Source organism: Mus musculus, chromosome 16 (genome assembly GCF_000001635.26).
Source record: "Mus musculus strain C57BL/6J chromosome 16, GRCm38.p6 C57BL/6J".
Classification (NCBI taxonomy): Eukaryota; Metazoa; Chordata; class Mammalia; order Rodentia; family Muridae; genus Mus; species Mus musculus.
This window is the reverse complement of record NC_000082.6, coordinates 37,865,968-37,889,439: the sequence shown is the minus strand read 5'-3', so window position 1 is coordinate 37,889,439 and position 23,472 is coordinate 37,865,968. Positions and strand designations below refer to the sequence as shown.

Here is a 23,472-nt window from a genome sequence, read left to right as displayed (position 1 = left end):
ACCAGGGTAGATGAGTGTTACAGCATGCATCAGTGTATGAAACTGTCAAGAAAAAGGGTCTCTTGACTTTAAGTGCCCCCTACCCTTCTCCCCTAAGTGAGCACACTTAGCTTCTAGCTCCTCAGTACTAAGGCAAGCTAATGTATTGCTGTTGGAAGTGACTGTTGCGATGGATGGGACAGAGCTAACACACCCCTGAATGTTTGGGGCATCTGATGGCTACAGGTAGGTCAGGTCACCAGCTCTAAGAAGCGGGGCAGTTTTATCCAGGACAGCAAGAGGCCAGAATGGTTTTTTCCCCTCATCCCTGCAGTTCCTAGGCCTGTTTTTGTAAGATGGTTTTTCTAGGCAGCAACCAGCGACCCATGAGCTGCTCCCATTTCCACAAATCTGAAACATTAACTGCTTTGCAAATATTGTCTTTCCCAGCCACTGCTTGCCCCAGCTCACAGCCAACTGAAACACTCTTCTACATTCTGGAATTCAGAACATACAGTGCTCTAAGAAGAGCAGTGTGAAGTGTGGGATTATCAATATACTGTGACTAATCATGGCTGCAAGATGACCGGACCAAGAAGAAACTCAGAAGAACACACTGTATCTTTATTTTCTCTTTTATCTAGTACATACAATAAATGCTAAAACACGCTTAGTGTTTGGAGTTGTGTATTCAATAAATTCAATAAACAGATAAGCAGTGATATAGCAAATACAAGCATTATAAGGATTTTTTAAAAGTAAATGTCTGTTTAAAATAAAATGTTGTTACAAAAGCCAGAATTAGATTCTAATAAAACAAGGCACAATGTTTAAGGCAAAATTTATGAAGAAAGAATATAAAGTTAATATAAGATCATATTTTTAAATATCCTTTGGGGGAAGAGGCACAAGAATTTAAAATAGCTTAAACATTCTTTTTAGAATATTAGCCATAATAAAGTAAAATAAATCTGATACAATAGGACTATATTTTTTCCAGAAAAAAAAAACTCCACTGTTGAATCATATTTCTGAGCTACATTTTAATTATGTATATACTTATACAGATATTTCTAATACAGACTTTAAGTATAGAAAATTAAGATGTCAGAGCATACGTAATGATCTGACCAAAGTAAAAGGTAACATCTTTTCAGCATCTCTTGTTGTTTTTGAAACCCCCAATTTTAAAAAGCTAAGACCTGTTATTTAAAAAGCTTTTCCCATTATGTTTTTGCTTATCACACAAAGTAGGCTGAGAATGTGACACATCTCAACACAAGTCTAGACATGACAGAAAGTGACAAGTGAGTTAACACTGTTTCTCACAACAGCAGTGCTGACCATGTAAACTGTGCTCAGTGACTCTCTTAACCATCCTCGTACACAAAACCAACCAACTTAGCTACTGCTCCAATGCCAGCAAACAGCAATGCCAACTCATCTAAGACTCCTCCAGCTAGAGTTTTAAATAATACAGTTATATTCAATTTATTTATGGCTGAAAGAATCAAGTATATTATGATGAATGCAGATAGCTTTCTGCATGTAAATAGCCTTCATTAAGCCACTAAATTCAATACATACATGAGACTGCATATTATGTCACTCATTGAGACTGACTAAAGTAAAAGCCTGACAGCAACCATAAAACTGCCTTCTAAATGTTCAACTCTGTGAGTTAGTGGAATGCTTACTTCAATCCTTTGTAAATACAGATCACAAAAAATATAAAAAGAATGGAGGTTTTTATTCCTATTAAACGACCCCCTTTTCAACCTATAGGAAAACTGTTGCTGAAACTCGCTAGACCTCAGTAACAATGTTTTCATAAGAGGATGGAACTTCTCTTATCCTTTGTGGTAGCAAATACATTTTAAATAAAATTCTAGGTAAAAGATACACCGTTTGACTGGGGGGTGGGGTGGTAGTGGTAGGGCTCCATCCTTGATTCTGGAGGGCTCTGATCTTCCTGGCACAGCATGATGAAGATTTCCTACATCTGTTGTGGGCAGAGGAACCTCTCAGGAGCAGTCTTTCTCCCTCAAGTCAAATACGCATCATATAGCTATTGCCAACAATTTACCATATACTTTCTTTCCCACACTAAGGGCTAAATGGAAGATCACAAAGGACACGATACCTACGGTACTATTAAAAAGATCACACTATGTCAGAAATATAAAACCACACATTACTGAGTTAATGTCACATAACATTATATGCCTAATGTATAACTAGTGAAGGATAAATAAACACTTCTATTTAAGCACTGGCATAGAACTATGCGCTAAAGGTCATGCCGCCTAAAAGCCTACACAGCACCTTCACTGTGTTACATGCCCAGTCTAACTTAAGAACTCCGTATTTTGCACTAAACAAAGAGCAATACTTATAATAGAATGTCTACTTTTTGATGAAAGGCAAATCATTTAGGTAAAGGCACTTACAAACTCAATGTAGCTAAATAATGTTACACATGTTTACATGTAAAGTTGTATCTACAAGCACTCGAATGCAAACACATTTGTAAATAGCTACTACTAAATACTTGATTTGTAGTTTTCAAAAACACAATGAAAAGGTAAACATTAACCAAGGCCGCCTGCTGTATTATAACCACCAGGTCAGGGAGGGACTCTCCAGAGCTGGGAAGAGCAAGGCTGAAGAAAGCCTACAGCTTGCTGGCTCCTGTATAAGGAGCGATGTGAACAGCTTCCCAGCAGTAGGAACCAACGTAATAATTAATAATACTAATAAAGTTAGTGATAAGATTTTAAGGTAACAATTCATTATTACTCTACAGGGCCTTACTGGCTCAGGGATTTGCCTGGGTACCTATGATTTCTCTTTCCCTACCCCATGTTGATTTTAAAAGATTTGTTTCATCTAACATTCCAGCCAACAGCCTCTTCTTGATTCTTCATTTAAACCCAATATTTCAGCGTCTCTTAGAACTGGTCTCAGGGACGTGCTGCACTACTAAGGGTTGAGCTCTACTTTTATTTACATCACCCCAAAATGTCATATATTTCAAGTACAATTTATAATGAACGCTTATTTTTAATATTGGCAATAACATTTAATATCAAGATTTTTAGACCAAGAGGCACCTTTGGCACATTTTAAAGTAAAACATTTAAAGCAGGGTATGTGGTATTCCCAGCAGCTGGGAAGCTGAGACAAGAGTTACCATAAGAAGTTCAAGGCTAGCCTGGGCTACACAGCCAGGCCCTGTCTCAGAGAATAAAATAATGGCTGGGCGGTGGTGGCGCACGCCTTTAATCCCAGCACTTGGGAGGCAGAGGCAGGTGGATCTCTGAGTTCGAGGCCAGCCTGGTCTACAGAGTGAGTTCCAGGACAGCCAGGACTACACAGAGAAACCCTGTTTCGAAAAACCAAAAAAAAAAAAAAAAAAAGAAAGAAAAAAAAAGGAAAAGAAAATAACTGTATAATAAAAATTGCGGATTCTGAAACTCTAAGCATTCATTAGATACACATGCAACTCATAACTAATGAGGCCAAATAGCATTTAACAGTCTTAAATGATCATCTGCTGACTTCAGAAGATGATCAGCTTCCAGATGGCCAATTCCTATTACACTAAGCTGACATCTAATCATTAGTTTAAAAAAATATGAAAAAGAAAGAAAAAAATTAAGAAATCACTAGCAACTTCCGTAAAAGATAGGGTCTAAGATGAGTTCTAAAAAATATAAAAGCTAACTGCAGATTTCATTACAAGCGACCTGTGCCAGGCATGAACTGTAGCTTGCCTAACACGCACCAGGCTCTGTACCTATCCCCAGCATCCCCACCACGCTGACCCAGCACACTGCACATAGACTTTAGCTATACACATAAAGAACCACAATAAACACTTTGTTGAGAGAACACCGTAGGAAACATCTATATGGCACAGGCTAGAAACTACCTCTGGCTGGATTATTTACAACTATAAAAGAAGAAACGATACACTTGCTTTCTGGGAGGCTAGGAAGGGTACATATGGTTAAATGCTCTATTTACAAGGCTATTTACAAGTAATTCCTAAAAGGCTACTCAAACTACTTAAGTCAAGATGACTATCAGTCAAGAAAGTACAAGTATTTAATCCAGAAGAATGTGGTCCCATCAATTTGAGCATTTTCCAAGAAAATGTTCAGTGTTGCTTAACTAAATGATCTAATTACAAAGCATTTACAAGTCATCTTTGCTTTTCCCAACCTTGCAATCTGCAGCTTACAGATGCTTACTTGGCGAAATAAACAAAGACTTTATATGTTCTATCATACAATTACATTAGCAGTAGAAACATCACTTCTATAAACACAGGAAGAAAATTCCTAAATCAAAAAGAAAAAAAAAAATAATCTTACTACACTATTCCGAGGGAAAGGTAAGGGGACTCACTATAGCAGCGTTTCACAACTGCAGCCACGAAACTCTTGTGTTTCATGGCGTGATACACACACATACAAACCCTGAATTACCCTAGAACCTACTAATATATTCTACTAAAATAATATATACAAGAAACCTACACACAACTACTCTGAGCATACAGTTGGCTTCTAATAAAACACACTTGAAGAGACCACCTGATGCCCTAATACAATGTGAAACTACTTTTGGCACTTACCAACTAGGCTTCCTGTCATTACAGGTTGGTTAATGATCAGCAGTGAGAGTTACATATTTTTTAATGTTAGCTTATACTTTTAGTATTTTTTAATTGCCCAATCAACTAGTTAGTAAAATGTATTAATTTCCAATGACAATAATTTGTGTTACTATTTTTCTTCACACCTTAAGGATACAATGTTTTCTTAATACTTTTTTCAGTGTTCAATGATTATGCTAGCTCTGTGAACTACTCTACTGTGGATGAACATAACGGGCTCTGCTTCATGCTCATGTTTATGTAGTTGGAAGTCATGGTTTAGTAACAAAGAGGAACAAAGGAGACACACTTGATGGTTAAAATCCACCCCCCATCCATATCGAGACAAGTTTTCATGTTTGTAGCCCAGGTTGGCCTCAAATTTACTATGAAGCCTAGTAACTTTGAAGTCCTGTTCTTCTGCCTCCACCTCCCAAGTGCTGGTCTGAAGGTGTGCACAACTATGTCCAACTTTCACTCATTTATTCCAATATTGTAAAGCAGGTATTCTTAGACTACTTGTCATCTAGATTTTTTTTTTTGGTAAGGTGTGCACTTTTATTAAAATGGTCTCAAGTCAGTGTACAGGCCAGCCCTGGCTGCCTCAACACCTCAACTCACTCCCAGAGAGACCAAAGCCTTCATACATCAAGTTGGGGGGACAAAAAAGGGGGGCCACACTAGCTGACCATTCAGAAATTAAAAACAAAAATGAAGTATTAAGGCAGAAGATTTAAAAAATTTTTGCAGTACATAATTTACACAGAAGCAATGCTGTCACCTTCCCCGGGGTGGACTCAGGGCGTGGACTCGGCCATCCTCTTCTTAGGAGTGGGGGTGGCTTTTGGGAGGGTGAGGGACTTCCTGTAACCACTTATTTCATGGATACTTGGGATGACTATTAAAAAAAGACAAAATCAAAAAAACAATGTACAATCAAAGTCCTCAGCCACATTGTAGAACTTTGGGGGATGTTTGCTTCAACCGACTGCCTTCGCCTTCACCGTTCCAGTTTTTAAATCCTGAGTCAAAAGCGCCAAAACAAAACAAAAAACCTTTTAAAAAAAATTAAAAAACAAAAACAAAGCCATGCCAATGTTGTCTCTCTTTTTTTTTCTGCACAAGTTAGGTTTTGTCAAAGAAAGGGTGTAAAACAGTCCGCCTAGAAGCATTTGCGGTGCACGATGGAGGGGCCAGACTCATCCTACTCCTGCTTGCTGAGCCGATCTGCTGGAAGGTGGACAGTGAGGCCAGGATGGAGCCATCGATCCACACAGAGTACTTGCGCTCAGGAGGAGCAATGATCTTGATCTTCATGGTGCTAGGAGCCAGAGCAGTAATCTCCTTCTGCATCCTGTCAGCAATGCCTGGGTACATGGTGGTATCACCAGACAGCACTGTGTTGGCATAGAGATCTTGGTGTCAACGTCACACTTCATGATGGAATTGAATGTAGTTTCGTGGATGCCACAGGATTCCATACCCAAGAAGGAAGGCTGGAAAAGAGCCTCAGGGTATCGGAACCGCTCATTGCCAATAGTGATGACCTGGCCGTCAGGCAGCTCATAGCTCTTCTCCAGGGAAGAAGAGGATGCGGCCGTGGCCATCTCCTGCTCGAAGTCTAGGGCAACATAGCACAGCTTCTCTTTGATGTCACGCACGATTTCCCTCTCAGCTGTGGTGGTGAAGCTGTAGCCATGCTCAGTCAGGATCTTCATGAGGTAGTCTGTCAGGTCCCGGCCAGCCAGGTCCAGACGCAGGATGGCGTGAGGGAGAGAGCATAGCCCTCGTAGATGGGCACAGTGTGGGTGACCCCATCTCCGGAGTCCATCACAATGCCAGTGGTACGACCAGAGGCATACAGGGACAGCACAGCCTGGATGGCTACAGACATGGCTGGGGTATTGGTCTCAAACATGATCTGGGTCATCTTTTCACTGTTGGCCTTAGGGGGGCCTTGGTGAGCAGCACAGGGCCACACGCAGCTCACTGTAGAAGGTGTGGTGCCAGATCTTCTCCATGTCGTTCCAGTTGGTGACAATGCCATGGTCAATGGGGTACTTCAGGGTCAGGATGCCTCTCTTGCTCTGGGCCTCGTCGCCCATGCAGGAGTCCTTCTGACCCATACCCACCATCACACCCTGGTGCCTAGGGCAGCCCACGATGGAGGGGAAGACGGCCCGGGGAGGGGAGCATTGTCGCCTGCGAAGCCGGAGCCGTTGTCGACAACGAGCGCAGCGGCATCGTCATCCATGGCGAACTGGGGGTGTGGACCGGCAACGGAGGAGCTGCAAGAAGGCTGTGCTCTCGGGTAGACGCTGACTCCGTCATCTAGATTTTTTTGGTCCCAAATTATTATTCTGTCTTTTGGTGAATAGACAGATGAAGACTTTAGCCTCTCATTCTCATTAAGTGTAAAAGCTGTTTACTTAGAAGAGATCATTGTAATAAACAAAAATGAAGTTAAGATGGACATGGAAGCAGGAAGCAGATGGTAGTGTACACCTGTAATCTCAGCAACTAGGGAGGTGGAGGACCCCTGGAATTGCCACCTGGAAGATCTCCCACCTGGTGGATCTCTGAGTTCCAGAGCAGCCCATTCTACAGAGTTCCAGGCCCTCAGAACCCAGGTGTTATCTAAACAATTGTTCAACTAATTGGTTAAAGTATATTTCCAAGTGTTTTACACAGTGTCAGGTTGTAGGTTGCTCTGAAATAATTTCTATAATAAGCTTCCATAATCTTACTAGGATTAAGGCACTATAACATATCACTGCTAGATTATATAAAGTTAGTAACAAACACACAAAACAAGAGCTGGTTTAATACTCCATTTAAAAGTTATAGTCCTGACTGTCCTGTTAGTTGGTCAGAAAGGCTTTCAATAGTCCAGGAGAAGAACACAAGGAGAAGGCTCATTTTATGTCTAGTGTTCAGCATAAACCAGGACAACCCTTGTACCAGAACTGTGATGATGTCTTTATGCAACTCAGCTGTCCCAGGCGATCCCACTTCCGGCTGATTACAGGCAAGCCTGTTCTTCAGAATGAACCATCCTGTTAGTGTTTCTTCAAAGACTTACATGAAAATTAAGACCGATCAACTGAATTTTGAACTGCCATTCACAATAAATTACACTCAAAGAATCTAAACAGGGAACTGGACTCATTCCTGCCGAATGTGTAGACAGAATGCAAAACCTTTCTTTCACATCATGGCAGGTCTTACATGGACACTCAAGATGAAAACGCTCAGGTCTCCAATCAACTTCAAGACCCATTTCCTTTTAGTCATTTCTGTTCAGTGTTTTAATATTTTTCAATACCCATTGCTGCTCAACCAAGAAGGACTTTCTGCATTCTGTGTGCAGCAACACTGGCTTCATCTTCTGAGTCAGATTCACTCTGGGAGGTGGAGCTATGGGAGGCAGAGCTGCAGGGGGAGGAGCACTCTGGAGAGCACAGATAGTGCATGAGGGGGAGACGGTACTTCCCACAGAAGTCCACAAACTTAATTTGTCTGACACAACAGTCAAAATAGACTCCTAGAGGAAAGAAGAATATAAGAAGTCAGTAAAATTCAAGAGCCACAGTTTTTAAAACCCCTTTCCAGCATTTTGGAGATATATTACATATAAACTCTCTTTGGGAATCTTAAGTATTACAACAGTCCCTTCTAATAGAGCAGCACAGAGAAATAACGGGAGAACTTCCAGGTAGCAATCTGTTTGCTAAGAGAACACCAGGAAGGCCCGAGAGATGGCTCAACAGATAAAGGTGCTTCTGCAAAGCCTGACAAATGGAGTTGGTCCCTAGAATCTATGAGGGGAGGAGGAAAGGATGGACTTTCGAAATCTTTCTTTGTTCACTGTGACATAATTCATCCATACTCTTAATCATGTTTTAGAAAACAAGAAAAAAGGCAAGACAATGTATCTGAAAGGAGCCAGCTGAGAAAGGACAGAACACTTTCTCTGTGTTACTTGGGGGCCAGTATCTGTCAAGAGACTACAGGATGTGTAAAGTGCCCTTATTCTACACCGCACCCCCCAAGCCCCCACCTCCCGTTGCTAGCACTATCCTACAGTCAGAGACTAAAAAGCACTTCCTTTAGTAATGATTAAGGAAGGAAGAAGAATATAAGAAGTCAGTAAAATTCAAGAGCCATAGTTTTAGAAACCCCTTTAGTAACTGTTATATCCATTCTTATCCTTTGGGAAATCAAGGTCACTTAAAGCCCAGGCAGCCTATAAAACTCTAGCCTGGCCTTGAACTCCCGATCCTCTTGCCTCCACCTCTTCCAAGGAAGGGTTTAGGATCAATACACAAGCACCCTGACTGGGAGAGCAAAACTGACATTAACAAAATGTCATCTCACATTTACGCAGGCTCTATATCTCCATGCTGCAAAGCTGATGATCTCATTTAGTTCACACAAAATCAAATACACTATGGTAGACTAAAACTGCCATTTCCCTTATTTGGTTTTTAACTCAGTGCTCCTGAACTATGGCCCTTCAGTGAAGTAGAGCTACAGCTAGAGCTAAGAGGAAAGCAAAGGTTGTTGTATTGCCAGGCTCTACCTTACAGATTCTCTAACATACAAAGTCCATCCCTATGGCTACAGTATAACCAAACTATATAGATTTGTGGCACACTGTCTCTCTAAAGACGGATCTCAAACCCCGAATCTTACACACGCATCTAAGCTTTCCAACTCCTGTCTATCACAAAACAGACCAAATATTCAAAAATTCACCCATCCATTCATAAAGACAGGATCTCACTATGTAGACCTGGCCTGCCTGGAACTCTCTGTGTACACTAGGCTGGTCTCCTACTCACAGAGCTCCACTTGCCTATGCCTCCTGAATACTGGGAATAGAGGTGTGTGCCACCAGGCCTGGGTTCCCCCATAGCTCTTTATAGTTTACTACTCTGAACAACTTAGAAATTAAGAGACATCAATAGGCTTATAATAAATCCTAGTAACCATGTTAGCTTCCTGTAATACTCTCATGTAAACTTTCAAACTCTACAAAGAGAAAGTGTCTTATAAATGTCATGATTTTTAACTTATAGTTCAATAAGGAACCTGGGGTAGTAGAAGTAGAGAAGCATGTTCAATGATTGGCTTTATTTTACTGATTTATTGATGATATCTGAAATTTTAAACGAACAATTTTTAAGGCATTCCAAAGGTACTAAAAAAGTAAATTAAAAAAAAAAAGAAAAAAAAAACAGTTAAGAGAATTCATTTCTCTTTAGAGGTTTTTCCAGAAGAGGATGGGTGCTGGACATCGGCGATTTCAGCAGGAATCCCTGTATGAATGCTACCTCTTACAAGTCTCCACACCCTAGTTTCAACATTGCCCTGCCAGCACCTGCTTCAGGCTAGAGGCCTGTGCACAGAGGAAGGCTTAGCACACTCACTGACCAGCATGCGTCCTGCTGGGAGAAGGCTCTTCTTTACACCCAGTTTGTTTGTTTGTTTCCTTTTGAGACAAGGTTTCTCTGTGAAACTCAGAAATCCGCCTGGCTCTGCCTCCCAAGTGCTGGGATTAAAAGCGTGCGCCACCACTGCCAGGCTACGCCCAGTCTTTTTATCTTGTAACAATCAAACAAATTTAGTTTGTTCCCCTTTCAGCTGACTTTCAGAATCTTACCCCAGCTTTGATATTATTATGCAACATTTTCTTGGTGTTTATACTTGTCTTCACACCAGTACCTTATTTAAAAGCAGGATGTTTCTTCAAATGCTCTAAATATAAATCTTAAGCCATAGATTTAAAGTTCTTTTTACACCCAGAAATGGGTAGCCACTCAGTCTGCTCTCAGACATCTTCAAGCATACCCATCGCAGCGGTTCTCTACCTTCCTAATTCTCACGGTACAGTGATCCTCAACCAGAAAATCATTTTATCGTTACTTCCTAACTTAATTTTGCTGCTATGAGTTGTAATGTAAATATCTATATGCCATCCCGGTGGGTGGGTGAGAAGCATCGACTAGTGGAACCTAATACAATAAATAGTGAACCTTCAAATACACACGGACGGCAGCCAAACATTCTAAACTTAAGACTTTTTTAAGGAAGGAGGAAGCTGAGGCGACAAAGCATCTTACTTTCTACTAACTGCCTTCCTGTGAAAGAAGCCTTAGCTAATTAAAATACAACATCAAAATTCACAAATAGCTAAGAGAGTGACGAAGGCCAACCCCAGGTCAACTTACCACCACACTTTGGGTTTGGACAGTTGCTGGCTGAACCCAAGTATCTAAGAAGATTCCCAGGAAGGTCATAGGGAGTGTAAGAAATACTTCGGATCTTAATGGTCCTTGCAGCTAATTCCAGAAGAGTCGGAGGGTCATACGTTAAATCTCTAACAAAACGAACAACCAACGGGTTTCCTCGTAAACTCAGCTCTTCCAGGTGAATAAGATTAAGGATCTCTCGAGGCAGGTAAGTCAGCAAGTTATTGTGCAGACTGAGGGATCGAAGCGAATGCAACCTAGAGTGAATGCCACGCAGAAACCAAAGGTCATGGCTGAGTAACATAACAAAGTTATACTTACATACACTTCTATATGTACAAACATGTCTCTGTGTGTGTATATAGGCTCTGAGCTTCCCATATAAATTAACAATTAGGATTAGAGTCAATAAATAAAAAATTAAGTATCTAAAACCAGCTCAGAATACAGTTTTAAAAATGCTATCAAAGACTATCCCTCTGGGATCTTAAGAGTACTGAAAACATTTATAAAGTATTCTGTGTCCTAGCTGAGCTAAACGATAGATTTAAAGACACCAGAGGACATATTATATCACCTATACAATAAAAAAGATTTTACGTATACTATGAATAATGATCCTTTTCATTACAAAGTCACACCAGGACAGGAATGCTTAAGATCAAAAATACAAATTGTCAAGTCCCACAAGACCCAAGGAAAGCTATGCCAAATTACTACTCCATTTTTGTGAGCACACTCCCCACTGCCTCTCCCTACCCTCAAGTACCAAGAAGAAAACTGAATGAATGGGCCAGTCAGTAGAGCCTGGGCCTTGCAGGCACAAGGACTCAAGTTCAATTGTGAAAATGACAGTTAAAAAAAAATAAAGAAGTGAGGTGTGGTGCACACTTGTAATCCCAGCACTGAGGAGCCAGTTCCCTGAGGCCTTCTGGTAAATTCCAAGCCAATGAGACACCTCCTCCCCCATCTCAAAGGAAACAAATGGACTCCAGGTCATTATTAGGCCTCCACATGCAAGTGACAGGAGCATGCACACTTGTACCTGTGTGTGCTCATATGCACGCACATGTGCGCACGCACATACACAGCTGAGCAAATATTTTGAGAAGTAAACCAGAGCATTTAAAAGTAAAACTGAAAACTATTCAGCTCATAACAAATTGTGGGGCTGTTAATTACAACTTTTCTTGAGACTACCGATTTTTCTTTTCCGTTTAAATTGAGATCTTACTATGTAGTCCAAGCTGGTCTTGAACTCAAGGTTTTCCTGTTTCACCTCCCCAGTGCTGAGATTACTGGCGTACTTTCATTCCTCTCAGTGGTTCCTAACCACAGATGGCTGTCTACGGCCAAGACTACTCACTGTGAGAGCTGGGGAGGCACACTTTGGATCTTGTTGTCACACAACACCAAGTAATTCAGAGAAGGCAGATTTGCTAATTCTGGTGGGATTTCTTTAATGAAGTTTCCTCCAAGGTATAAACATTCTAAACTGCAAAAGCAAAAATTTAAAAAGTGAATAAATACAAGCTGGTCAAGATACTCCACTATCTCTACTGTAATAGACACAGTACATCTCCTCACTCACCAAATGTCTTACTCAGGATCTGCTATGTGCCAGGCAGTGTCCAGAAAAGAGAATGCAATCCCCAGGGACCTTAGACTGTATCTTATCAGACAAGACACTGCATGATTAAACTACCTACCAAACAAGAGCGGCAATTCAAACACACTGACAAAGAATAGTAAGGGTCATAGCAGCTCTCACCAGAAAGGCTGCCCCAGGGTACTGTGAGTTCAGCTGGGCTATGAACCTTGCCCTTCAGATGGAGAGAAAGAGAAAATATTCTGGGTAGAGGAGGGGGCTTTAAAGAGTCTATGGGCACATCTGTAAATAAGAGTTTTTCCTGAAGACCCCAGACAAGGCTGGAGTCACCAGGTTACAGGTACCCTCAGAGGCCATGCTGGCATGCTTATGTTAGATGCATTCACAAACCGGCAACACGGAAACCAAAAGTCTTGCTCACCCTCCTAAAAGGGCAGAAACTCATATCCAGGTTTCTATATTTTTTCTTTGTTCTTACCATAGCAAGTACATTCTTCAGAGGCAATCTGAATAAATTATGTAAGCCAGTACATACTATGAAGTTTCTAGGTAATCCTGGTTTACCTCATGGAATAACATCTTACACATAATATAACACTGTTCTCTGATGACTGTAGCAAGGCTGCTTTTGAAAGATGTCTTCAGGGAGGTGGTAGTCAACTCTTACAATATAATAAAAATAAAATACACACACACAGTGTATTTGGAACGTTTTCACTATCACTTTTGGTTTTGCTGTTCTTCTCAGAACTATCATTCTTTTAAGAAGATTTTCAAACAACACATAAGTAAAATAAAACAACAGCTTTCAAGTGGAGAAAAGGCTACTATACTAGTATCCAAAATAGGAATTATCTCATGGGCAGTTTTTGCATGTGTATGTGTGCAGAAGCCAGAGTGGACATGAGTGTCTTTCTCAGTCGCCATCTACCTTACACGGGAGGCAGCCCCCACCCCCATCCCCACCCCCACCCCCAGACCTGCTTTGGTGATTCTATCTCCACCCTGAACCATACTCCTTGCCAACATTTTAATTTTTTTTTAAAGATTTATTTATTTATTATATGTAAGTACACTGTAGCTGTCTTCAGACACTCCAGAAGAGGGCGTCAGATCTTGTTACAGATGGTTGTGAGCCACCATGTGGTTGCTGGGATTTGAACTCCGGACCTTCGGAAGAGCAGTCGGGTGCTCTTACCCACTGAGCCATCTCACCAGCCCCTAATTTTTTTAAAAACAATTTGACGGTGTGAAAAAGGTACCAATCTGTACTTTCCATCGATAGACCTGCAGTTTGCTAGTGAAATTGAGTATCTATCATCCTTCTGTTGCTCTTGGTCATGTGTAAATCCTCAAAGCATTTCGTTTCCATACCATTTGCTGGTTTTCTCATGGGTTAGACAATTTCCATTACTTTGTTGAAAGCTTTGCTGTTAAATATGTGTTCTGCATAGTTTTGTTTCTTTGAGGCCCACTCTTACTTGCTTTTATATGTATTACAAGAATTCAAGCTGACTTTCTTTGTAAAAGGAACCATTCCAAAGCTTTAGTTTGTCATTTGCCATCTTTCTGGATGCTAGTCTCCTGTATGACCACAATGTTCCTTCAGGTATACAAAAGCTACACTGCAGACATTCAAGCTTCTGACTCCTAAAACTTCCTTTTGGAGTGTTACTTAACTCACATAAAGCATTTTTCTTTGTTCCTTTAAATCATTTTGCTTTGAAATCCACTTCCCCTGATTATCAATCCCCTTCCAGCTTTTGTTGCTGTGGTTAGCATTTGTATTGTTCAGGTCTACTACGTACTGACTGGCATCAAGTTGCTCTGCTCTCCCATGTATTCATTTTGTGAATGCTTGGCTCCCAGCTGGAGGAAGTGGGTCACTAGTGGCAGAGCACTGAGGGTACATACCACTCAGTCCCTGGTTCCTGCCATTGACCATGTAGTAACTAGCCTCTGCCACACAGTACTCCTTGAACTGTGCTGCTTCCCGTGCCTTCCCACCACAAGAACTGAGGCAGTTCTTTCCTCAAGTTACTTCAGTCAGGAATTTTGCTACAGTGAAATAAAAATAATCATCAAGGCAACTACTAAGTAATTAACGGGCAGGTAGGAATATCAAGTAGATAAGCTCCCAGGAGATGAGGGAGCAGAGAAAGGCAGGGACCAGGGACTGGGTACCACCTTCAAGGGCCCATTCAAGTTTTTGATGGGGCAATGCAAGATTTCATCATGATACTCAGAATGGGCTGCAACTTAAAAGTTACGAAATATCTATTTCTAGAATTATGCATGTAATATTTCTGGGCCACAGTTGATGGTGAGTAATTGAAACCCAGTAAAGATATATCATAAGTTGGTGTGGGAGACTACTGTATATTTTTTCTAAGAATTTTAATTGATTTTTTTCATAAATGTCTATTTTAAAACTTTTCTTGTTGCTTCATTGAAAAGGTCCTTTCTTGCCTTCTGAGTTAGGAAACGCACTTCAAGTCCTTTACGGGTAGCTAATCATAGTAGATATTTCCTCAGATATAATCACTCCCATTTATTAAATTCCAATTGCTTTAATAAGCTCACCTTCTTTATTTGCTATGTGGTGACTTCAATGGTATATTCTTTACTACTTTTGATTATGTAACGCTTTTCAAGTAGTGCCCATTATCCCCTTTAGCCACAGTCACACACAGAAAATGCTTTTGCTTCTTCAGTTTAATAGGTATATTGAATATAAAGGTGTGTCCATATTATATCTCTAGTTAAAATGGGATTAAAGTGAAAAAGGAATATACAGATGTAGAAAACAAATACCACACACTACAAAAAAAAAGGCTTCTTGAAATAACATCCCCAATAACTTAATTTATCTTCAAATGCTATCTCCTTAAACATGATTCAATAGTAGTAACAGAAAGAGATGAAAGGATTTACATCATTTTATACTTCCAGTAACAGTCTATTACTGAGGGAAGTCAGAGCAAGAAATTGGAGACAGGAACTGAAATAGAAGCCTTGGAGGAATGCTGCTTATTGGCTTGCTCCCCCCCCCCTCTCTCTAAGCTGGTATTTTGACATTTATTAAAATGATGCTATGGGTTAATAGAAACAGAAAAGAACCAATTCAGCTTGCTTTCTTAAGTTGGCCCAGGGCGACCAGCCCCAGAGGTGGCATTACCCACAGTGAGCTGGGCCCTCCCACATCAATCATCAATTAAGAAATCGGTAGACTGGACAGGACACTTTCTGAGAATATTTTCTCAATTGCGATTCCCTCTTTTCAAATGATTCTATCTGTGCCAAAATGCAATAAAACTGGCCAGCAGAATACCTCAACATACCAGAAGATAAATAGTTTGCTTTTTTTTTTTGAGTTGTGGTGAATGGGGTCCCAGAAATCTCTAACTATTACAGGCCACTGTCAGTGCTTTGGATTATCCTCCAGATCTCCATGGTAAGACTAAATTGCTGAAGATATTATATATCTGAATCATAAAACACGGAGAAATCAAATGGGTACTGCCCAGGAAGCTTCGTCTCTCCTGGCTAGCTAGAAGGCGCTCTGTATGATACAGCAGAGGAAAGTAATCTCAGCCAGTGGTAAACCTTTCAAGCCACAGCACATGGTCTGAGCTTGAATCTGCCCACAGATGCAATAGTGGCATGGTGCTACGTTCTGACTGGATTTAAGGCCTTTTCCATAAAATCAAACCCATATTTGCCAATGTTAATGAAGCAAAACAACCTGTGGGTATGTCAGAGGCCTAATGGAAAACTAATATTATTCTAGTAAATGGATTAGTATTAAAAGGACTCCTAATGACTTACTGCTATATACAAGATTAGTGCATCTCTCAATTATAACCAGATTCTACTTCTTCTTGAAGTAAAAATAACAATTAATACTGAGCCCCACAACTGGTTGACATTCATAGAATAAAAGACCGAGGAGTGTTAAGTCCTAAATTGGACATCCATTTTACATAGACACATATATAGCTCATCAAGGCTTAGGAATTGTCAAGTAAGAAGGGGTAGAAAGACTCTCAAGAGCTAGAGGTGGTGAATAACTTCAAGGAAGCAGAATTTTCTAGACAGGAGAGGATCACTGCACATACAAATTCACAGCAATTATGACCTGTGTAAGCTCAATCCACACGGAATCCCAGCATGGAGTGGAGGAGGTGGATTCCAAGCGCCACCATTAACTGAGTTATTACTTAGGCATTTGATAGCTGCAGGGATGGGGAAAGTCAGTTTTCTTTAAGGGTGTAACCCCCAGTAGGTCAACCATATTCCAAAGCAAGGCCAACAACCAAGAGTAGCCAGGCAACACAAATATTGAATTTGGTGGGTTTAAAAGAAAATACAAAATGAGAGAGAACGTGGAAGTTGGGTGGGTCCAGAGGTAGGAGTGGACCACTATCAAAATGCATTGTGTGAAATTGAAGGAGGCCAACCCACAAATCTGATATATGAATGTAAACGGGGAGGAGTTTTTACTTAACTTTTGGCACACCCTTCTATGATCTTGTTGAGTTGCGCCTTCCCTAGGCTGTCCACCGAAGACAGCTTTAACATTCCAGGGATTAATTTTTAGTTTTGTCACAATCCTATCTTTATCTTTGATAACCACATTAAAAAGACACCAAGAAAAGGTCATCAAAACAGAAGACATCAAAGGGGGTGGGTGGGAAAAAGAGTCATGAAACTCAGTTGGCTCAGATTTAGTCTCCAAATGGATGCCATACAACCAATTTACTCAAAGTTTGCTGCTCAAGGAGTAATAAATTGATCTTTTACTCAATTAGTTTCTGAACTGAGAGGGATAAAACCTAAGTTCATTAGAAGAAGTGTCAAATGAGAACTACTACCTTTCAGCACTGTAAAACAAAAATGTTTGCCTACACAAAAGCCACAAACGTACATTTATTTGCTGATAAATCCTATACAAACAGAATTATATTTATAATATCCTGACTTCAGGGGAATGAAGTCAATCATAAAAATAAACAAGAGCTCCGTTCCAGCACCCATTTACTTGTTTTTTTTTTTTTTTTTTAATTTTTGCCACTAAGGGAAGGATCAACAAGTCTAGTGCAAAGATCTCATCTGAGACCTCCAGGAGACGCAGAGAGGCCAGTGGCACACGCAACCAAGACTTGTTATTCTTCCCTGGAATGTGACTAGTGGACACGAGGAGTTTCTGTGGCCTATATATGCTGTGTAATTAAAAAAAAACTGTTCTCTTAAGTGTTCTTTACAAGGACAGAATCTTCTTCATGTGCCAAAATAGTCAACCTGACTCAAGCAGTGGCTCTTGGCTGGCACGTGGAAGGCCATGCAGTCCACCCTCAGCAGCAGGGAGGGAGGAGCAGACCAGCCCACTACAGCACCTAGTACATGCCAGGCTCTGGAAGAACATGATGTTCAAGCGACTGTAACACCACCTCTCCATGTCCCACCAGTAATGAACTATCTCAGAATAGTTAGCAGTCTCTGGGAACTAAAATCACTCAACTCTTGCTGTGGCCTTGATCTGGCCTCAAGCAACTCATTCATACAAAATCTCAACTTCCTCATCCTTGAAAAGAAGGAAACGAACTAGGCCATGGTCAAAGCTGCTGCTTTCTTTAGGAGTACAATTCTGCAATGAGCCTTTTGGCCTACATCCAAGTAGAATTCATTATCTAAATCTTTGCTGATTCCTATTAGTAGAGAAATAAAGTGCAACAACAACAACAACCAGGATGCAAAAATTCAAGTCAAGAACATAGTGACCAACAGCCTTGCGTAGTTGTTGTCAGTACAGAAATCAGCTCAACCAGGTATACATGGCCTGACCCAATCCTCTGAATTGCGTATTTCCCAGAAAAGAAGCCTAGACACTCAAGTCCTAGCCCTAGCTGGCCACTGTGGAAAATTCTTGAATTTGGCATCAGAGACCCCAGTATTCAAATCCAGTTCTACTTAATAGGTTTGTGATCTTGAGAGAGACCTCATTTCTCTGAGCCCTTGTTTCTTCCTCTAAAAATGGAGAGTGCCTCATCTTAGAATCATTGACTACTCTCCCTGGGCTCCTCCTAATATGCTAGATTGTGGCTCACGCCTTTAATCCCAGCACTTGGGAGGCAGAGGCAGGTGGATTTCTGAGTTCAAGGCCAGCCTGGGCTACACAGAGAAATTCTGTCTCGAAACAAACAAAACCAAAAAAACAAAAATAACAAAAATAATAAAAAATTTTAAAAATACTTGATTGAAATAAAACACGACATGTTAAAATTAAGAGGAACCAAAGTCTGTCCAATGAACATAATCTCCCCTTACCTGTCCTATATCCTACCTTTCCCTAGTACTCCTGTTGTAGGTTACCGGTGTCTACCACAATGGCCTCCTAACCAGCCCCCAAATCCCTTCTCCTTCATTCAGCCCCTTGCCACTCCACAGGAACAAACATGTGCACTCAGAATACAACCCACACTCTATGGAAGTCTTCAAGATGTGACACCCTCTGAGTGTCCCCGGTTCTTTGCAATGATCATCTTTCAGCAGTTCTTTTCCTTGCTCCTGGACTTTCACACACACTCTTCTTTTTACCTGGATTGGTCCAATGGCTCACACTCAAATCTTCACTGTTACTTCCTTCAGAAGGCTGACTCAAACGGCACTTACTCAAGAACCAAAATAGGTCAAATCCCTGTCATTCTATCTCAGGGGATTAGCCCCAGAACTTAGGAAAATGTTGGGACACATCAAGTACTGTGTAAACATCTATCGAGGAGCAAATTAAGGGACACTGTGTCCAGATGCCTCATTTGGCAAACAGGAAGTGCTAAGTGACCAGCAGAAGGGTGAGATGTGAAGAAAAAGTCTTATTCCTGGGTCAATGTTTTCCCTGTTAACTCGAAGGTTCTTTCTGGCTCCACATTCTTTTATCTTGGCTAACCAATTAAAAGAGAGGAAAAATATTTAACAAGTGGAAGATGCTTTCTTGTTTTGCTTTGACTCCCCTGCAGGGCACATTAGAGCACTTCTATTATCCTCTCTGCACCTCCTCACTCCAGTACACTACTGACTAAGCCACTAGGAGATAGGACAGACAGTTCCTGTAAAGAAGGAATCACATTCAGTAACATACAGTAACACAGATACAATGGTATGATGTGTGACACACAGAGGAAGTAATTTGGCTCTAATTGTCCTGGGAACAGTTTTTTTTTTTTTTTTTTTTTTTTTTTTTTTTTTTTTTAGAATTACAGAAAAGACTCCTAAGATAAAATTTTGAAATGTGAATAGTTCCTCAGGGTCAAAGGAAGCGCAGCGTGGTTTTTTTTTGTTGTTGTTGTTTTTGGGTTTTTTTGTTTTTTTTTTTTGTACCCAACCCCAACCCCACAATTTAGTGAAGCTGCCTTTCTGGGTGTGTGTGTGTGTGCAAGGCTCACTGACTCCACAAATGGTACTTTGGGTATCGGGAAAAGAGGGGAACTGGAAATAAAAACCAAGGAAGTAGGTCAGCACCTCCTACGCCACGTTAAATGCCACTTTGATGCAAACGCATGGAAAGTCTCGGAAGACTTAACCAGTAAGAAATCGCCAACCTCTGTTAACGGGAGCCCTTTTGACTCCCTGTCTAGACTCAAGAAAGAAGGCGAAGTCCGGCTTAGTGGCGCATGTCTTTTAGCCCCAGATTTGGGAGGTAGAGGCAGGCGGAGCTCTGTGAGCTTGAGGTTAGCATGGTCTCCACAATGAATTCCAGAGTTCATTGGGGGGCGCGGGGGGCGTCGAAGACCTGCGGCAGGCCAAACACAACCCAAAGGCTACCACCCACCCACCCACCCTTGGTCAGACGCTACGGGTGACAATGGCTCGCCTAGTCCCCCTCCCCCTCCAACCCGGTGCCACGGAGCTCGGGCCACCGCCCCGCTCCCCACCCCCGGGACTCGCCGCCGCTCACCTCCGCAAGTTCTCGATCTCGGCGGGGATGCTCTGCAGCTGGTTGCCGCCCAGGCTGAGGGTCTGAAGGGCGCGCAGCTCCAGCAGCGAGGCGGGCAGCTCCTGGAAGCAGTTGCCGCTGAGGTTGAGCACTTGGAGGCTGCGGCAGAGCGGCGACTGGGCCAGGCCCTTGGGCAGCGAGCCCGGGCCGCCGAGCCGGTTGTTCCTGGCCAGCAGCGTGCGCAGGCCGCTCAGCGTCAGCAGCTCGGGCCCCAGCGCCGTGAGCGAGTTGCCGCTCACGTCCAGGAGCTGGAGGTGCGGGAAGCCGCCGCCCAACGCCCGCGGCAGCGACGTCAGGCGGTTGTAGGGCAGCAGCAGCCGCAGGAGAGCCTCGCGCGCGCCGCGCCGCTCCTCGGCGCGCGCCTCCAGCTCCGACTCCAACGCCTCGGCCGACACGCTGAGGCGGGACCAGTTGAGTTCGGCCTCCCCGAGCGCGGCCTCCTCCATCCCGCCGGATCCCGGGCCCGCGAGCCGAGGCGGCGCGCCCCGGAACCTAAAGCGAGCGCCGCGTCGGAAGTGGCGCGGCGCGGCCCGGTACGGCCCGGGCGCTCACCCCCGCGCGCCCTCCGAGTCACGCGATGGTCGGCGCCGGGTGCGCGCGCCGCTCCGGGGGCCGGGCTCCGCCTCACGTGGCGCACGGCGCGGCGTCCGCTGCGCAGGAGCCGAGGCCTGGCGCTCCCGGGAACCGTGTGAGGGAGCTGTGCTCGCCCGGGCGTCGCGGGGCTCGGTGGGCGAGCCGGAGGCCTGAGGCTCCCCGGAGCGGGCAGCTCGCCCTTTATAGTGTGGCACCCGGTGGTGGCCTTGGCCGCCAGAGTAAACAGCTCCGGGGCTGTTGATCCCGCCCGGGGGCCTGCGCGTCACGGGGCGCCGCCTCCTTTGTTCTCACTTGAGGCCGGGGCCCCCCCATTTTTGCGGGATCCAGAGAGAGTAGCCATGACGGGGACGTAGCCTGAGAATTTAATGTCTTCAGGAGAACGTGCTTGGTGGCCCCACGCCTCTCGTCCCCGCTCTGAAATGCAGAGGCAGCCGTACTGAGTCTGAGGCCCGCCTGACCTACATAGCCCAGGCTAGCCAGGGCTACACGGTGAAGAACAAAGGCCTCTTCGAAGCTAAAGCCAAAGTCGGAGATGGCTGTCGCCCCAGCTGGAAAGCATGCTTGAAGACCTTCCCTTCCCTGATTGCCTGTTGTTTCTTAAAGCATTGTCTAACGCGAGCGAGCCAAGACAGCCACAGCTATACAGTGAAACCTTGTTTGGAAAAAAAACAAACCCCAAAACAACAACAAAAAGCACCATTGTAAAAGTATTGTGTGTCCAATAAGAACTTTGTCCACGTCAATCACAGAATCACTCCTGTGGGCTTTGGTCCCTTGGGCATGGGAATGCGCTTGGGAGTTGGATATAGGAGCCCCCTTTATTAGATCTAGCTTACACTGAGCTCAGATGGAGAAAGCGTTCAAAGCACTCTGCAAGTGAGAACTAGATAGAATTTAACTGGGAAAGTCTTGACTCTAGCTCTAATTCACTAATTCCAGTAGATTTATTTTCATCCTGATCCCATTTCAATGTCAATCTTTTCTGAGATTTCGTTTTGTAATTTTAAAGTCATTAGTGGAAATAAGAGAAAAGCTTAGTTTCTTACCGAGCTTAAATACAAGAAAGTTAAAAGGTTATGTGATAACCAGTGGGATTAAATTGCTTTTTTTCCTAAAAATCATAACCTCATCTACTCAGTTGTGCAGATGAGAGACTTCATGCTACTTCACAGCTAAGCTTTATGATTGAGTTGTCATGTTTGTTAGTTTAAACAATCTATGAGTGGAATTTAAAAAATATGTGCCAGACATAGTAGTACCTGCTTTTAATCCCAACATTCAGGAGGCAGAGGTGGGAGTGTCTCTGTGAGTACCAGCCTGATCTACATAGTTTTAGGACTGTCAGGGTAACAAAAAAAAAGAAACCATGTCTAAAAAATAAAATAAAATCTGCAAGTGTCTTGAAGACATCTGATTTGGAAGTTCCTTTTTTAAAATGGACCTTATTTCAGATCAACCTAATATTCTAGAAGAAGCCCTACTGTGATCAAGAATACTTAATGCTTTAAAAATGTGTACTCTTGGTAAAACAACAAGCAGTAGCAATGTCAAACGAGGGAAAAAAACAAAACATGATTGAGAAAAAGAGCTAGCCTGTGTAAACATCAGGTAGTAGGGGAAAGATGATCTCAATAATAGAATCTGAAGCTATGCAGAAAGTCCTAAGTGGGGCAGAAACTCCTTTTTAAATAAACAGTGAAGGAAAGAGGGTAGAAAATGGAGCTGTAGCAAAGAAATGGGCAAACTGACAAAATTTAGAGTCTACTGCTTGAAGAGCTGTAGTATGACCTATTTTAATAAAGATTTGTGCTATCGATATCTGTTTGTTGAATTTAGGCTAGATGGAAGCAGATCGTCGAACAGAAACTGTCTTGTAAAAGTTGAACATGGTATTATTTTTGAAGCTATAACAAGAAAACGATCAATATCAACGTAAACAGTGTATCTCCTCAACCAGAATGGGCTCCCATGTAAAGAAAAGCTCTTCATTTTCATTTTTTAGTGCATGCCCTTATATTCAACTCCCTACCATTCACTGCAGGCACGATTTGTTTATAATTAAATTTTTTTTAATGTGTGGTTTTTGGAGACAGGGTTTCTCTGTGTAGCCCTGGCTGTCCTGGAACTCACTCTGTAGACCAGGCTGGCTTTGAACTTAGAAATCCGCCTGCCTCTGCCTCCCTAGTGCTGGGATTAAAGGTGTGCGCCACCACGCCCGGCTATAATTACTTTTTATGCAAGTGTAATAAGTCACGTGGTTCTTCACAGCTTGCTTATACATGCGTATCATTGTGGCTTTGCCTCTTCAATCCACCCTCACTCTCCCTTGCCACCCAGCCCTTCCCGCCAGACCTGCTTTCATATTATGTACACAGACGTC

At 42.5% G+C, this 23,472-nt stretch overlaps 1 protein-coding gene and 1 pseudogene across 1 annotated transcript; both read right to left on the bottom strand.

The window, feature by feature from the left end:
• Positions 1-582: 582 nt before the first annotated feature.
• On the bottom strand, positions 583-21,040 carry Lrrc58 (leucine rich repeat containing 58). The gene is made up of 4 exons (NM_177093.3): positions 20,460-21,040; positions 12,263-12,391; positions 10,876-11,153; positions 583-8,186 (listed from the first exon to the last, which is right to left on the bottom strand). The coding sequence occupies exons 1-4, from the start codon at positions 20,942-20,944 to the stop codon at positions 7,978-7,980; spliced, it is 1,101 nt and encodes a 366-aa protein (NP_796067.2). The 5' UTR covers positions 20,945-21,040; the 3' UTR covers positions 583-7,977.
• On the bottom strand, positions 5,176-6,967 carry Gm15725 (predicted gene 15725; annotated as a pseudogene).
• Positions 21,041-23,472: the final 2,432 nt, after the last annotated feature.

Coding starts and splice junctions, on each gene's coding strand:
- Lrrc58 (NM_177093.3), bottom strand. CDS start 20,944: ATGGAGGAGGCCGCGCTCGGGGAGGCCGAACTCAACTGGTCCCGCCTC. Junction 11,154..12,262: donor GTGCCTCCCCAGCTCTCACA/GTGAGTAGTCTT, acceptor CATTCACTCTAG/GTTGCATTCGCTTCGATCCC. Junction 8,187..10,875: donor TCCAAACCCAAAGTGTGGTG/GTAAGTTGACCT, acceptor TCTTTCCTCTAG/GAGTCTATTTTGACTGTTGT.